Here is an 18306-nt window from a genome sequence, read left to right as displayed (position 1 = left end):
ACGTAATAAAATGCTGGGAGAGGGAGAACTGTACAGATATGCTTTACGCTGTAATGACAGAGCCGCGCGGTTGATTCATTACAGCGTAGTGCATATCTGTACAGTTTCCCCGCTCCCAGCATCTTATCACAGATGCTGCCCGGGCAGGGAGAGAAGTGCGTTACGGGCATTCCACATCCATGTTCCGTTCAGAAAACGGAAAGTGTGAATGCAGGGTAAGGGTAGCATAAACATAGAAGCAGATTCCCTTTAAGAAACAGTAGTCAAATGAAAAAACAAGAATTACTAACCGGTAATGTCTTTTCTTTGAGCCCATGACGGCACCCCTGGAGAGGACCACCTCCTACTCCCATTGGACAGGAAACAGAACACTGGACCTTTAAAGACTCGCCTCCTCTCACCAACACCAGTTCTTTGCAAGGATCCTAGGAGCGAATCTTTTTAACAGACACAACATAACATACTATCTGTGTTTAGCTAATAATTGTATCTATTTATCTGTGTATATTCACCTCCATATACATCTTTATATATATATATACATATACACACACACACATATATCCCCTTTTTTTTTTTTTTTTTTATAAATAAAGTATATACATTTAGACATACATTAACTCTATCAAGGCATGTCACATTTTTTTTTTTTTTTTTTTTTTTCAAGGGCGGGTATTAGGCGGGGTGCCGTCATGGGCTCAAAGAAAAGACATTACCGGTTAGTAATTCTTGTTTTCTCTTCTCGCCCTATGACGGCACCCCTGGAGATTAGATTAGGAATTTTTTTCCCCCGCCTAGGGAGGGACTACTGCGTGAAGCACTCTTCTACCAAACGTTAAGTCCTCAGTTGAGGACAGTTGTAACCTATAATGTTTAAAGAAGGTGTGTGGAGTGCTCCAAGTAGCGGTTCTACAGATCTGCTCTAGTGTAACAGATGCCCTCTCTGCCCAGGAAGTGGCTACTGCTCTGGTGGAGTGTGCCCCAAACCCTACGGGGATATCCTTTCCACTGGATCTATAGCATTCCCCTATAGCCTGTTTTACCCATCTAGCGATGGTTTGTGAGGTAGCTGCCTTACCCCGGTTCTTTCCCTGGAAGGATATTAAGAGATTATCAGTCTGTCTCCAATCCCTAGTGACCTCCAGATAGTGTAACAGAATACGCCTAACGTCCAATGTATGAAAGGCTGCCTCTCTATCGTTGGATGGATTAGTGCAAAATGAGGGAAGAACTACCTCCTGGGACCTGTGGAAACTGGATACCACCTTTGGGAGAAAGGCAGGGTCAGGAGATAAGATAACTCTGTCATCCCTAATTGTCATGTATGGAGGGTTGATGGAGAAGGCTCTGATCTCGCTAACCCTTCGGGCTGATGTGATAGCGAGCAAGAAGGCAAGTTTCCAGGATAGCAGCCTGATAGGTAATTCTAACATTGGCTCGAATGGAGAAATGGTCAGTCCTGATAACACTATATTTAAGTCCCAAGGAGGAAGTCTGGATTTTATACTGGGAGCCAGTCTAGTTGCAGCTTTTGTGAACCTTTTGACCCATGGATGTTCAGCCAATCTGAAATCAAATAGTGCACTAAGGGCTGAAATTTGAACTTTTATAGTGCTTGGTCTCAAGTTCTTGTTAAGACCCTCCTGCAGAAAGTCCAGAATTAGTGGGATATTAGGAGGAGCAATTACATTGATTGGCTGGTTCACGTACCTACAAAAGGCCTTCCAAGTTCTCAGGTAAATGGCTGATGTAACCCTCTTTCGGCTGGCCAAAAGGGTGGATATTACCTGAGGGGATAGTCCTCTGTCAATTAAAAGCTGCCTTTCACATGCCAGGCTGTTAAGTGAAGGTTCTGTGCTGTCGGGTGAAGTACTGGTCCCTGGTGTAGGAGATCCCGTCTCTCTGGAAGCACCCAGGGGTCTGCTACCGACAGTCTCCTTAACCAGGCGAACCACACCCTTCTGGGCCAGAAGGGTGCAACCAGAATGACATCTGCTTTGTCCTGCCTGATTTTGCGTATCACCCGAGAGAGAAGCCTGATCGGTGGGAAGGCGTAAAGGAGACCGCGTCCCCAACCTTGTGCTAGTGCATCTATGGCTGCGGGGTTGTCTTTCTGAGACAGGGAATAAAATTCTCTTACTTTTCTGTTTGTCCTGGTGGCAAACAAGTCTGCTTTCGGGGTCCCCCAGAGTCTGCAGATTTGATGGAAAACTTCCTGGGATAGCTCCCATTCTCCCTGTCTTAGTTCGTTCCTGCTGAGGAAGTCCGCTGTTGTATTGTCTGATCCTTTCAGGTGTAATGCTGTCAGAGAAAGAAAATGAGGTTCTGCCAACCTGAAGATATGGTGTGTGATCCTCATCAGGTCGGTTGACCTGGTTCCCCCTTGGTGATTGAGGTAGGCTACTGCTGCCGCGTTGTCTGACAGTACCCTTACGTTCTTCCCCTGAAGCTCTGGTAGTGCCTGTGTTAAAGAGAGAAAAACTGCTCTTAATTCCCGTACGTTCTGGGATTCCCTGGCTTCTTCCGGGCTCCATTTCCCCTGTAGAAGAAGTGGTCCTGTATGGGCCCCCCATCCAGAAGGACTGGCGTCTGTTGTAATGGTCTTGACTTCTATAAGATTCCAAGGAAGACCCTTGTCTAGATGTTCCCGTTGCTCCCACCAGGACAGGGATCTTAAAGTCTGTGGAGATAGAAGAAGAGGGAAATCTAGGGAATCAGTTACGCCATCCCACTCAGACAGAATCTGACATTGGAGCCTTCTGGTGTGATATTGTGCCCACGGTACTGCCTGGATACAAGAGGTTAAGAGTCCTAACAGTGACATGGCTGACCTCATAGTAGTAAGGGGGTTAGCAGAGAGTTGTCTGATTCTTGTCTGGACTTGTAAGATCTTATTCTCTGGGAGAAAGGACCTCTGAACCCTGGAGTCTAAGTGGATACCCAGGAACTTACACCGCTGGCTAGGCGTTTTGTTGGATTTTTCCTCATTGACCTCCCATCCTAGAGAGAAAAACACTGACTCTATGAATTTAATATCTATGTCTAGAGCTATCTGAGAATTGTTAACAATCAGAAAGTCATCAAGGTAGGGGATAATAATGATATTTCTTTCCCTGATATGTGCCATGACCTCCGCCATCACCTTGGTAAATGCTCTAGGAGCCTGAGAGATACCAAACGGCATGGCTGTAAACTGAAAATGTGAAATCTCAGATCCCATATTTACTGCCACTCTCAGAAATCTGTAATGGTCAGGATGCATAGGAATATGGTAATAAGCATCTCTGAGATCGATGGTGGCCATAAAACAGTTTTCCGAGAGATTCAGAATGGCTGAGGATATTGACTCCATTCTGAACCTCTCGTAAGTAAGGGCCCTGTTTAGTGGCTTGAGATTAATTATCGTTCTATATGAACCATTGGGCTTTTTCACAAGAAACAAAGTGGAGTAGAACCCCGCTCCCCTCTGTTCCCTGGGAACTGGAACAAGCACTTTCTTATTCAAAAGGGACTGGATCTCAGCTAGAAGAGCCATGTGTTTGTCAGGGTCTGATGACAGGTCAGTACATACAAATCTTTCCCCTGGGGAGGACGAAAAGGAGATTTTAAGGCCAAATTTTATTGTATCCAACACAAAAGTGCTACCAGAAATTGTACACCACTGTGAAAAATAACATGCTAAACGCCCTCCCACAGGGACCTCATGTCATTGAGGGGCCTTTTTGTCAGAAGAGGGAAAGAGAAAACCCTTATTCTTCTTCTGAGGTCGCCAATCCTTCCTACTATTGACATTTCCACCTCTAGGTCTCCTACCTCTTCCCCTGAATGGCCTACTGGTCTGTTGGGGTATAAGAGGAAAACCCTTTTTTCTGTCAGAGGCTTTCTCTAGTATAGACTCCAGGGCTGACCCAAATAGCAGCTTCCCTTCACATGGGACTCCACACAACTTGGCCTTTGATGTGGTATCACCTTTCCACTCCTTTACCCATATAGATCTCCGGGCTGAGTTAGAAAGGGCCGCTGATCTTGCTGATAGTTTTAGGGCATCTGCTGATGCTTCTGCAATAAATGACACTGCATTGTCAATTGTAGTAAAAGCCTGGTTAAATTCCTGGCTTGGATTACTTTCCTTGACTTTATCCTTGAGTTCAGTCATCCACATCTTTAGTGATCTGGCAACTGAAGTCGTCGCAATCAAAGGCTTGAATGCGGATGTAGAGGCCTCCCAAGACTTTTTTAAATAGATATCCGCTCTCTTATCTAGAGGGTCTTTAAGCACTGCTGTATCCTCAAAGGGTAGTGCGTTCTTTTTTGAGATTTTCGCAACTGGATGATCTATCTTGGGAGCCCCCTCCCAGGATTCACAGTCCTCCTGACTGAAGGGATACTTTTTTTTGTACTAAAAAATAGAAAAGGTTAGAATCAATATACGTATCATACTACCCCGTATATTCCCAAGGATGGATGTAACACCAGACTTACGGCCCGAGGGATAAAGAACTTCCGATCTGGATTGGCCCACTCATGACCGATAAGAGTCTTAATGCTCTGGTGTACTGGAAACACCAGCCTCTTCTTTGGGGCTAACCCCTCAAACATTATGTCCTGTACGGATCTTGGTTGAGGCGTATCGTCTATCTCCATAGTTAGCCTGACATTCTTAATGAGAGAGTCTATGGATTCAATTGGTAATAGGGACCCCGCCGAGTCCTCCCCTGAGGCCTCCTCTGGTTCAGAGACTAATTCGCCCTGATCGTCCGCCTCAACTGACAGATCCTGATCTTCCTCATTTATTGGAGAAGGATCCATCTGCTGACTCGGTCCCGCAATAACAAGTGGCTGAGAGTCAGGAGGTGGGTTTATGCTGACCTCAGGTGTCTCAGAGGAAGTGGAGCGAGAGGGTAAGGAGGCCTGCAGAAATACAACAATAAGCACTCTGGTAGGGGGAGCTTTAAAGTGAAATTGAAAAAGGATGTGATAAGATACTTCTACCTACCCTGATCTCTCGCCTAACCATGTCTCTCATATTTCTAATGAAGGATGGTCCTTGATCTTCTAAAACTCGGTTCATGCACCCCCCACACAAGGTCTTATTGTATGCACTACTAAGTCTTTTTCTGCAGACCGGACACTCTTTAATCCTAGTACGCTCCTTTTTAGAGGATCCCTCCTAAAATATAAACCATAATAATCCAGTAAGATAGAGTATCTAAATTATATATGGGGAGAACCCCTCTTACCACACCATACCGCTGGATTATCTGCAGCAGAGGTCTGGGATTGTTCAGCGCTCTGGGACTCCATCTGATCCAGGATTGGTCTTAGGTCCCCACAGCTGGCACAGCAAAAGCACAGCAACCGTCTCTTTAGCAGCAGGCTCCTTTGCAGGTGCAAGGCACTCTGAGCCTCTGCTGCTTCTTTAAATATGGCGCCAAATTGCGCCTAGGGCCGGCTGACCCCGCCCCCGCCGCGGCGCTGACGCGGCACACCCTCCCGCCGTCTCCACCGGCAAGCCGTGGCCTGGGCCTATAGAGACAAGGCCTATAGTAATCTCCCCCCTCCGGACGCCCTCCCGCGTCACTACGACTTCCGGGAGCGCGCCGCGACACGTGGGGACGCAGCGTCTGACGTCACCACGCTACTGCGTCCTCCCGTCCGCGCGTGCGCACTCCCGCTGCCACTCACCGGGAAGGACGCCAGAGGGGCCGGGAGACGCGCGGGGACCGTCATCCGGAGGTGCTGGACGGGCCTCAGTCTCTGGATACCCCGGGAGCCGGTGAGTCAATCCGCCGGTGATCCCCTAGCCCTATGAAGGTCCCTGGAGGAGACCTCCTCCATGTCCTGCTCCCCTGGGACAGGAAACAGTAACTGGTGTTGGTGAGAGGAGGCGAGTCTTTAAAGGTCCAGTGTTCTGTTTCCTGTCCAATGGGAGTAGGAGGTGGTCCTCTCCAGGGGTGCCGTCATAGGGCGAGAAGAGAAAGTAACAATTTGTTCTGCGGAGTAACAACTGACAGATTTTTAACGTATGGTGGCAAATCTTAACAAAAGGTAAAAATTTCTTCAAAAAGAAAAAAAAAAAAAAGTGTATTAAACAGGCAGATGGTGAAGACCAGGGCAAATATGCTCTGTATACAAACATACATAATCTTCTAAAAGAGACTTGGCACACCTTTCTATTCACTGACTTGTTTTGCATGCCTGAGGATCTGACAAGTATGTACAAATAACTGCAGACAATAACTAAAGGCCCTATTCGACAGGCCGACTGAGGAGCAAACGAGCGCTATTAGCGCGGCAGCAGCGAGCGGGTGAGTCTGGGGGAGGGGGGCGCCCAGGTGATCGCTAGATCACCGGGGAAACCCATAGCATACAGCAGCGGTCTGCTGCCGCCACTGCTATTCCACAGAGCGACGGCAGCAGATCATCTTGTTTGAACATGTTTAAGAAGACAAACGAGGGGAGAGATGAGGCACCAAAACAGGACAGAGTTAATTTACAGCTACATTACCAGGCTCTCTCTTCCGAGGTCAGCACTAACCTCTCTGACCTCTGAATAAGAGCTTTCAGCGGCTCCCTGTGGTGTAATCCTTTGTTCTCTGCTGCCGACTAATCCCCCTCCTTCCTCCTCCCCCCTCCCCTCTCCCCTCTCCATAGCACAGACAGGATCTGACTGATGTAAAACAGTCGACATTTCCTGATAATGAGCAGTGGATGACAGAAAGGAGAGGAGGGGGGGGGGCTGGGAAAAGTCTTTTTAAATGCAGAAAATGGCATATTCGCCTAATAAACCCAATTACAAATTTTCTTAAAATCGCCTGGACTATTGATTCCTGCAAAAATATTTTTTAGGAGTGACTCTTTAAAGGGAATCTGTCAGCTGCATTCCAAACTGCTGCAACATAGCTTTTAGGATAAGACGACACATGGTACTTTTTATTTATCCAGCTGTGCTTCCAGAACATAGAACAGCTGCTTTTATTCTATACAATGAAGAGTAAGAGGCTTTCACGATCTCCTTTCCTATACCCGAGCCTGTTTGGGACTCAGCTTCCAGGTGTCAATCCGGAAGGGGGTGGGGGGGGGAAGAAAAGGAAGATAGATGAAAGGTACCATGGGCCTCCTTGTCCTAACAGCTATCTAAGAGTGTCAGCAGTTTGGAAAGTAAATTACAATTGCTAGATTCCCTTTAACACAGTTTACTATCATCTGCCAAAAAAAATGACACTCTGTCCCCCTTCAAGGTCATTAACCCTATAAGAATGTAGCCAATTTAGGCCTAAAGGCACAGTCCCATTTTTCAGATCTGACCAGTTTCTGGGCCCTGCCACTGTGCTAAACAGGAACTGGTGTAAACTGCCCACAGCAACCAATCACAACTCAGCCTGCATTTTACCAGAGCTTAAAACTGGTTATCATGGGCAGTTTAAACCAGTTTCTATTTACAATGGACCATTGTACTCAAAGTTAGTAGGGAATTTTGGTTGAGAAGTTCAGCGATTTGTGAAAAACTCACTTTTTGTAAAGATTTGGGGAAAAAAGTTGGCATTTTTTGAAGTCTGTAATTGTCTGCCACTAAGTCATATCACATAAACAAATTAATCATAAGTGTACTTTAGGTCGTAAAAATCCTTTTACTTTTAGACTGTCGGGAAAGCTAGAACTTTACAGGCAAATAATCAAATTTCAAGAATACTGATTGTTTTTTAGGGATCAATTAAAATGGAGTTGCACCCCTAAAAGAATTCACAACAGGATTTAGGAACTCTGGTATTCCTTTAAACAGCTCACATGAAGTAAAACAAAAGGCAAGAGAAACTTGAATGTTTACTTTTTTTTCTTTTACAAATAAAAGTAAAGTAATTCATATTCTACTGTAATACAGCAGATATTTACAAATATTCAACTCAGTATTTGTTATCCCAAATCTGCAGTTTTTAGAAATAACCCATACGTGGCCCTGGTGCAATCCTTGCCGCATACACAAGCCTCAGACATAAAGGACAGTTCTTTCGATTTGGGGGCACGCATCACTACGTGTAATAGTGATGCATGGCCAACGGCTGATGACTGTAGTATACATAAAGTAATAACTAACCTTACCATGTTCCCTGGTTTTCTCGAGCCTTCTCCAGTGTCTGCAGCTCTGCCTTCTCTGCACTGACAGGCCACCAGCCACTCAGCCTATCACTGGCCAAGACAGTCCACGGTCTGCAATTGACTCAGCGATCGGCGGCCTGTCTCGGCCTCCGATTGGCTGAGCAGCCAGTGGCCTGTCAGTGCAGAGGAAGCAGAGCTGCAGACACTGGAGAAGGCCCAAGGACACCAGGGAACGAGCCCTTTCTGCCCCTTTTAATTGCTTAGTAAACAAGCAATTAGAATTCTATATAAGAATGGAAGCACAGGCCATAATCTATAGCATTTACAACCTTCAAATGATGCCAGGGGATGTATATTTACTAATGAATATACCATGGGCTCAGATCCATCCTGCGAGGCACATAAAGATCCACGTTTACACTTTATATAATGCTAAGGAAGAATATTGCCTGCAACTCAGGGTTGTTGCTGGCTTGGCACCAGAGACTATAAGCTTGTTATATAGACGCTATAGAATTTATAGCCTCAAAGATATGTTTATGCCCCACTGTGAGATAAAAGAAAGCCACATAAGTGTTAATGCAAATCATGGAGTGTTTTCACTCTTTCCCCAAGACTTACCAGACAATACCTCAACTGCCATTAAAAAAAACAAACTTCTAATGTGAAGTTTACAGCAAAGTATAAACCATTGCGGGGAGTTAAAGCAATGCTGCAACATTAGAAGAAAACTGGTTGAGACAGGCAAGCAGAAGCTTCACTGAGAGGACCTAATACATTGGAGGTTTATTTACCCCCTGTAACTTCAGATGTCCTGATTCTACCAGGGTTCTATTCCTTTCTTGCTACACTCTGATACTCAAGATACAAAGGTTTTACTGTTTGTCAGATGAGCAGTAAATGTATTGCAAAAAGGGGTGTGAATTCTGTAAACACTTCCCGCCCCCCCCCCCCCCCTCCAGCATCACCCGGAAGCTAGCACCCACACCACCCCAGCTTCACCCGGAAGCTAGCACCCACAACACCCCAGCTTCACCCGCAACCTAGCACCCACACCACCCCAGCTTCACCCACAACCTAGCACCCACACCACCCCAGCTTCACCCGCAACCTAGCACCCACACCACCCCAGCTTCACCCGCAACCTAGCACCCACACCACCTTCACCCGCAACCTAGCACCCACACCACCCCAGCATCACCCTCAACCTAGCACCCACACCACCGCAGCATCACCCTCAACCTAGCACCCACACCACCGCAGCATCACCCTCAACCTAGCACCCACACCACCGCAGCATCACCCTCAACCTAGCACCCACACCACCCTGAACCTAGCACCCACACCACCCTGAACCTAGCACCCACACCACCCCAGCATCACCCTCAACCTAGCACTCACACCATCGCAGCTTCACCCTCAACCTAGCACCCACACCACCCCAGCATCACCCTGAACCTAAAACTTGCACCCCATTCGAAAATAAATACTGTCAGTCAACCAAATAGTCAAATTCCTAGATCTCAGTAATCAAGGGAAGTAAAGGAAAAATACCTCTGGAATCAAGCATAGAAGGGGATATAAACCACAAATTTTCTGAAAGGCGGTTAAAGGGAACCTGTAATTCACATTCCAAACTGCTGACACTGTAAGGTTTGCACATCCCAGACTCCAGATGACTAAGTTCTGGGTGGGTTCTTACACCCAATACTAGTGTGACATCTTCTCTGCTATCTAATGACTTGGGAGTGCCGCTCAGTGTTTAGGTCATTATTATGCATCAGTAGGTGGAAACCAAAGCTGGAGTACAAAATGACATAAGGAAGAGAAAAAAAAATGTCATGGGAATATCTGCACCTCTTCTGTATTTTGGTTTAAAAATACTGATAGAAAATAATGACCAGAGTATGTAAGTGTAAAGGTGGCCTTATCCAGTACATCTATAATCCAATACTATGATGTACTTCATAGGTTTATAATGAGCCTAATGTAGGCCACCCAAAACAGTGTTCTTTTGGCATGCCTTTTACTATTTAAAACCATACCGCATTTGTGTATACATCTACCGTATTTTCCGCCGTATAAGACGACCCCCAACTTTACCAGTTAAAATATACAGTTTGGGATATACTCGCTGTGTAAGACTACCCCTCTTCCTAAGCAACCAAACAATTAATAAAAAAATATTAGTTGGCAGCGAGATCTGAGAGGCAGAGAAGGAGGTACAGTAATACCAGTAGGATACAAGGGGCGGGCCAGACAGATGAAAGGGGTGTGTTTTTCAGGGCACAGCGCCACTCAACCGTATCTCTTTTTTCCATACCCCGGACACCTGCAGCTTGCCCTTCCCTTTATACGGCAGGGATACAGCCATTTTTCAGCTCCCCCCACCGTATGTGGCGACTGCAGATTCTCCAGTCCGGTTCCAAAGTTTTTCAGCATCCGTCCTATAAGACGACCCCTGACTTTTGTGAAGATGTTCCTGGGTTAAAAAGTAGTCTTGTATGGAGGAAAGTACTGTATATATAAAACACACAATTAAACACCTTATGATGACTGGGTCAGATTGTCTTCATGTGGGACTCACATAGGTCGTTCACATGACTGTATGCACTGTATGATCCCATCTTGAGATATATTCTAGATGAGAAGGGTCAAAAAGTATTATAGTGCCTATTGTTGCCAACATGATGAGGAACTACTGCCATTCTGTCACCATGTTTTGACAATAGGAAAGTGACAGCTAGAAAGTGAGAAGCTAGACTGTACTTTATATGGTCACCACAACAAAAAACAAACTCCAAGACTTCCATGAACCAAAGGCTGATGCTCCAAATTCTGATTTACTAATCTAAATACTAAGGGGGAGATTTATCCAACATGGTATTAAGAAGAATTGTCTCAGTTGCCCCTAGCAACCAGATTCCACCTTATATTCTTCAAAGAATTTGTGAGCAATGAAAGGTAAAATCTGATGGTTGCTAGGGGCAACTCAGACAATTCTACTTTACACCAGTTTGATAAATTCTCCCCCTAAGGGTTTAGTTAAAGTCTTAAAAGCTACAAGGGTTTATTTGTACAGCAAAGTACACAAAAACAAATATGACTTAACGTGTGATAATGCTGTGACAGGATATATACAAGACTGGTTTACCATGTGTACCGACTGTGTCTAGAATCACAGAACACTGCAACCCTACTCACACTATGGTGGAGATTTATCAGTATGTCTTATAGCAAGATTCTCTTTGTTGTCCATAGCAACCAATCACAGCGCCCATTTTACCAGAGCAAGGTGAGAAATAAAAGTTGTGATTGAATGGCATGAACAACAAAGAATCTTATGGTAGGTCCACACTAAGGAATTCTCATGGAGAACTCCCTACGGATTCCACCGCTCATCCCCGTGCGCTCCCACTTCGCTCTCTGCCCATCCCATAGACTCCATTCTATGGTCAGGCAAATTCCTCCATCCGTCCAAAGAATGAGAAGGTTAATTCTTCGGGCAAATGGCATAATCCGCTTGACCATAGAATGGAGTCTATGGGACCGGCGGAACTTCAAGTGGGAGGGCAAGAAACAAGTTATCTGCGCGATTTACACTAAGGGTATGTCCACAACGGAATCCCAGCAGATCACCTGCCATGGATTCCACAGAATCTGCCAAACCATAGAATGAAGTCTATGGGACCAGCCGAGATGCATGCGGCCAAGCGGGGATGAGCTGCGGAATCCACGGCGGGTGATCTGCCAGGATTCTGTAATGTTGACATACCCCTAGGCAGCAAGGTAAGTCTCCCTTTATGTCCTAACTTTACATTCTGCATCTTTCAAGAACTTCTCCATAATATGCAGCAAGCGTCTCTGTATGCTGGGACAGTATGCAATGCGTACATGGAAGTGTATTCTGCTGAGTAAAACTGTGGGGAAAGATAAAAAATGATATATTACTGTGTAGATTTCTCTTAAAGTGACTCTGTACCCACAGTCTGACCCCCCCCCCCCCCCCCAAACCACTTGTACCTTCGGATGGCTGCTTTTAATCCAAGATCTGTCCTGCGGTCCGTTCAGCAGGTAATGCAGTTATTGTCCTAAAAAACAACTTTTAAACTTACAGCCCCGTGCCTAACGGGAGTATCTGTGCCCTAACTTTGCACCACCCCTCCGTCCCTCCTCCATCATTAGGAATGCCACTGGAACATTTGCTCCATGCTGAACATTTGCACAGGTGTCTTAACGATCCAGCCCATGTGCCAGGCTGACACAGGTGGGGAGTAGGAGACAATCGCCTGGAGTATTCCTAAGGGACCTTTTACACAGAAAGATTATCTGACAGATTATCTGCTAAAGATTTGAAGCCAAAGCCAGGACTGGATTTGAAAAGAGGAGAAATCTCAGGCTTTCCTTTATGACCTGGTCTCTGTTTATAGTCTGTTTCTGGTTTTGGCTTCAAATCTTTGGCAGATAATCTGTCAGATAATCTGTGTAAAAGGGCCCTAAGGGTACAAACCCACACACGTATATGCAGCGTATTTACTGCTGCGATACGCAGCAAATTAGATCTAAATAACTGAACACAGCATTAAATCTGCACCATCAAATCTGCGTATTTGTTGCGTATCTGCTGCGTATACAGTGTGTGGGTTTGTATCCACATGATGAGAAGGGTGGGGAGAAGGGACAGAAAGGGTGTTCCAGCCTAATACATACACAATCTAGGCCACTCCCGTAGGGCACGGGGCTGCCAGTTTAAAAGTTGTTTTTTTAGCACAATAACTGCATCACCTGCCAAACGGATGCAGGACAGATCTTGGATTAAAAGCCGCTATCCGAAGGTACAAGTGGTTTGGGGGGGGGGGGGGCAAATTGTGGGTACAGAGTCTGTTTAATTTATACTTGTCACTTAAAAAAAAAAAATTTTGGATTGGTCATGGTCTTAGTGTACAGACCCTGACTGATCGTATAACAAGCAGGGAGAGAAGCATCTGTGCCTGTGACCAAGAACACTTGGAGATCGCCACGGCACATGGCTGGGAGAGAATACAAGTCTCCTGAATAAGGGCCCTACTCCACGGGACGATTATCGTTCGCATAATCGTTAACAATAAACTATCCAAACAACCACTATTGCGAAAGACCTGAAATTGTTTACCCATTTACATGGGGCGATAATCGTTACTTATGATCGTTCTTGCGGTCGTCTTGTCTTCGCTATTGTGTTCGTCACTACTGCGAATGATTTGCGAACAAGGAACGATAAAAATAGGTCCAGGCCTTATTAAACAATCAACGATTTCTCCTTCGCTCGTTAATCGTTAACTGCTATTTAACCGAACAATTATCGCTTAGATTCGAACGATTTAACAATAATCTGAACGATAATCGTGCCATGGAATAGGGCCCTAACACTTGTTTGGGCTGTTTAAACTGTCAAATGTTTCTTTAGAGTGACAGCACCCATTTAATATTTCAACTAAAGGAAATACTGAGATGTGACCAGAGCTGCAGAGGTACACAGTGCTTACTAACTGTATACCACTGCCCATGCCGGTAACTATCTGCTTTATGAAACAGGTTATAATGTCAGGAATGTTATTTGACTTTTATACTATAATAAACCTGCAGTATTAAAGTACGGACAGAGTTATGCGACACCCCGCATGCCCTTACAGATAAAATTATATCAGTTGCTACAAGCGGATATTTTCTCTCCAATTACTGAAACTTATTAGGTGCTCACTTGTTAGTTCCCCTATACGCAAGGCACCAAGTTATAGACTAATGGATTTTTGCCACATATGGAGAGGACGTGAGCTATGCAGCCTGTTTACATCCAACGGAGATGGTTGGAAAGCTGAGAACAACCTATGTTGTATATTATTCCTGGAGTTACCATATCTTCTGTCTTGCGCTATTTTTTTTTACATAGTAAAACTCCTTTAATACAAAACTTTCAGTATTTATCATTATACACACAGTATGTTACAAACTAAAGATCAATATGGATAGCAAGCTGATTGCTTGTGGGCACACAGGCTCGCTCACTTGCCTTCCAACTGGGTCTCCACTGGGAGAGTTTCATACACTGTGCATAGGATTCCCTATGCCAATGCCCAGCAGGTCAGAATGCTCACATTCATTGTTTGCATGGGGCTGGAGCAGGTTCAGGCCATTGACAACATGATTTATAGGGAGGCAGCTGATCCGTCTATTTACTCACAAACCAGGCCTGGAAAACGCACATCCTGGTCTGTTAGCAAGTAATGATACAGGCTAATGCTATGTTTACACGGAACGATTATCGGGCGAATTTTCGCAATAACGATCGAATTCGAACGATAATCGTATGTGTAAACGCAGCGAACGATCGATAAATCGTTCATTTTGATCTTTTAACATGTTCTTAAATCGTCGTTCGCAAAAAATTTGCCGATCGTTCCGTGTAAACAGTTGTTCACTGATTTTACCTATGTCTGAGATAGGCTTAAGCAATCGCAAAACGAATTTTCTGTACGATATATCGTTCCATCTAAACGCTGATCGTTATAAAAGAAAAATCGTTACTTCGAAATCGTTAATTATACGATTGGGCGAATTATCGCTCCGTGTAAACCCAGCATAAGGGTCCATTTACACAGGAAGATTATCTGACAGATTATCTGCCAAAGATTTGAAGCCAAAGCCAGTAATGGAGAAGGAGAAATCTCAGGCGTTCCTCTATGACCTGTCCACTGTTTATAGACTGTTCCTGGTTTTGGCTTTAAATCTTTGGCAGAATCTGTCAGATAATCTTTCTGTGTAAATGGACCCTAAGAGGGTGAGATTTGCAAAAGCAGGTGGTAAATAATGCACACATTCATTATATGGTAGGTCGATTATGCTATACTGCGTGTACACTGCTGGCCAGTTTCCCCATTGACTTCAAGCACATTATATTGACAATAAGGCCATGATTTAGCCTCTAAATTACGGCTGTATTTTACAATGTGTCAACGTAGCCTAAATGACAGTAATATACTGACCTCCCTCCTTCAAATATTTTGGTGAGACAGTGGTCTGACCCCAGAAAACTTGATATGCCACGCAGAAGGTGTCAATACACTAGTTATCGGTAGTTTGTGGCCTGCTTAACTTATAGGGGTGTCTACCCCTTTATCCTAATAGTGGGCATAGCAGACATCTTCACAATGTATAATAGATAAACTGAAACTTAAAGGGAACCAATCAGCCCGTTTGAGCTGATATGGTTCCCTTGAGCATTGTATAAAGCACATGAAGCGGCCCCAGTACGTACCGGCCGCAGCAGGTGCTTTATAACGGAGAAAATGACTTTTATTCCCCGGCTGGTGACTAGATACGAGCGGGGAAGTAATCATGGTGGGCGGCTCCCCGCTCGTATCTAGTCACTGCACTCTGCCTGTCAGTGCGCTCGGCGGGATGATTGACAGGCAGAGAGGCCAGTAACGGACCTCTCTGCCTGTCAATCATCCCCTCTGAGCACACTGACAGGCAGAGCGCAGTGACTAGATACAAGTGGGGAGCCGCCCACCATGACTACTTCCCCGCTCGTATCTAGCAGAGGGCTGATTGGTTCCCTTTAACCTAAAGGTCCCCCCATAAACCACGGTTCCTGGGGTCCTCCTTTGGAGGTCCCCCAATAACAGCTATCGCAGCACATTTCAGTGACATACTGTCTGGGCCACTACAGTACATTTAGTATCCTATATTCTAAAGTAGCAGTTTTCATTCACATAAGAGGTTATCGAAGATTAGAAAAACAAAGCTGCTTTCTTCTAAAAATAGCCCCATTCTTGTCTGCAGGTAAGCACACTGAGTAAGAGGCAGAATTTACGAGCGGAGCCCGCACAGTGGATTCTGCTTGTCATTCTGCCTGTCCTATTGCTTCAATGGGCTTTCTTGTGTGCCTCTGCTCTCCAATCATAGAACAAACATGTTCATTCACAGAGAGCAGAAGCGCAAGAGAAATCCCACTGAAGCATTAGGACAGGCAGAATGACAAGCAGAATCCACTGTGCGGGCTCCACTCATAAATTCTGCCTCTTTTACTCAGTCTTCCAGGGCCCTGCGGCAGCAAATTCTGTCAGTCACTGTTGTGGAAACCATTCTGCAAATGTGTATAGTGTCCTACAGGGGCACATCCTCTAATGGTGTGTTTTCACAGACACATTTATTTGACAGATTTCTGAAGACAAAGCCAGGAATGGATTTGAGCAGAGGGGAAACCTCTCCTTTACCTGAAACCTTTCCTTTATGACCTGTTTTCTGTTTATAGTCTCTTCCTGGCTTTGGCTTCAAAAATCTGTCAGATAAATCTCCTTGTGTAAACACACCCTAAGACATTTCCCCCATTGCAGCAATAAATAGGTTCTGGTGTAAAAGCTTTGGGTGTAAATCTATAAACTGGAACAGGGACCAGGGAACAGGACACCGTGGTGGGTCTCCTCTCTCCCCCCCCCCCCTGAGGTACACAGGACACCGTGGTGGGTCTCCTCTCTCCCCCCCCCCTGAGGTACACAGGACACCGTGGTGGGTCTCCTCTCTCCCCCCCCCCTGAGGTACACAGGACACCGTGGTGGGTCTCCTCTCTCCCCCCCCCCGAGGTACACAGGACACCGTGGTGGGTCTCCTCTCTCCCCCCCCCCCTGAGGTACACAGGACACCGTGGTGGATCTCCTCTCTCCCCCTGAGGTACACAGGACACGGTGGTGGATCTCCTCTCTCCCCCTGAGGTATCTGTGATCCATATGGAGTGGGGACATCACCTGATCCTAGCAGCTCCATGGAGCAGTACCCTCCCCCATCAGTATGAGGACCCATCCCCGGTTACTCCGCCCTCCCAGTCCCGGCATATAAGTTCGGGCACATGCAGCCCCGCTGCCCCCTCCGCCACTCCCGGTACAGCTCTCACCGTGACAGTTGAGCCGCTGCCGGGCAGCACGGTGCCTCCTCCTCGGGGAGCAGCAGGAGATCTGTCACTTGTGGCCTTCCAGCCGGAGCTCACACACCTGTCCACCGCCGCTCCCGCCTCTGCAGCAGACGACATAGCCCCTCCACCTAGCAGTGTCCAGGGGTCTCCCCCACTCGGCACCGGGCTCCGCACCACATTCAGAGCCGGAAGGCTAGGCTACCAGGAAGAGTAACACTTCACTAGTCCATGGGCTGCTCGAGCACCAGCAAGTGTCACAGCCTGCACTCACGTTCCTGAGATACGCGACACCGCCGTCTGTGACCGGCTCACCGGCTGACTACCGACCGCACCGGAAGCTCTTGGGTAATACACGGCTGCTCAGCAATACACTTCCCTGGCTGAGAATACCCCACCCACATCACCACTGAGAACCAATCAGCAAACGCTGCGGATCTGACCAATCCTGGCGCGTATATGACAGTGTCAGCCACTGACGAGGCCCGCTCTGTGATTGGTGGAGAGCCGGGCTCTGTGATTGGTGGAGAGCCGGGCTGTGCTCAGGTCCAGTGACGCTGTGAAGAGTAGCTCATATGGGATCCAGTTCAGTCTAAAAATTACTTCCAAAGATTAGCTCATTATTTCCCTGGTTCTGAGGCGCCGCTGAGCAGTGACTGAAAACAGATTAATGCTGCGTTTACACAGAGAGATTTATCTGACAGATTTTGGAAGCCAAAGCCAGGAATGGATTTGGAAAGAGAAGAGATCCCAATCTCCCCTTTATGACCCATTCGCTGGATTTGAGCAGAAAGGAAACCTCTCCTTTACCTGAAACCTTTCTTTTATGACCTGTTTTCTGTTTATAGTCTGTTCCTGGCTTTGGCTTCAAAGATCTGTCAGATAAATGTGTAAACGCACCATTAGTCTATTATATATAGGATCTGCTACCAGCCCATTGGATGAGTTACAGTTCCGTATAGATCAGTTCTAGTTAATATGTTGCATCAGAGACCGTAAAGCGGTGTTGTTCCCAGGGTTTGGCAGTAAATGTGCGCTATTTTGCCACAATTTCGAGAAAATCATGTCAAAATGTGCCAATACTGCAAATAAAACCCACAAACGTGAACACAGTCTTAAGGCCCTATTACACGGGCGGACAGATATTAGCGCTCGTTTGGTCCTGGGGGTGGAGGGAGGCGGAGAGCTGCCCGGGTGATCGCTAGATAGTTAGTTCACTTAGGGTGCGTTTACACAGAGAGATTATCTCACAGATTTTTAAGGGT

The 18306-nt window shown here is 46.1% G+C and overlaps 1 protein-coding gene across 2 annotated transcripts in view; it reads right to left on the bottom strand.

Annotated features, from left to right (window-relative positions):
• Positions 1-17432, bottom strand: part of ATP2C1 (ATPase secretory pathway Ca2+ transporting 1) — a 76082-nt gene extending 58650 nt beyond the window's left edge. The window contains exon 1 of one of the 2 annotated variants that reach the window (XM_069958334.1): positions 17124-17432. Coding sequence is in view for 1 of the 2 variants with exons in the window: in XM_069958333.1 (XP_069814434.1) it covers positions 17027-17161 (135 nt within the window). In the remaining variant the exon portion in view is untranslated. Of the gene's footprint in view, positions 1-17026 lie in introns of both variants that reach the window. The other variant, XM_069958333.1, reaches the window with a different exon arrangement.
• Positions 17433-18306: the final 874 nt, after the last annotated feature.

This window comes from Dendropsophus ebraccatus, chromosome 2 (assembly GCF_027789765.1).
Source record: "Dendropsophus ebraccatus isolate aDenEbr1 chromosome 2, aDenEbr1.pat, whole genome shotgun sequence".
Lineage (NCBI taxonomy): Eukaryota > Metazoa > Chordata > Amphibia > Anura > Hylidae > Dendropsophus > Dendropsophus ebraccatus.
This window is presented reverse-complemented; position numbering and strand designations above follow the sequence as displayed.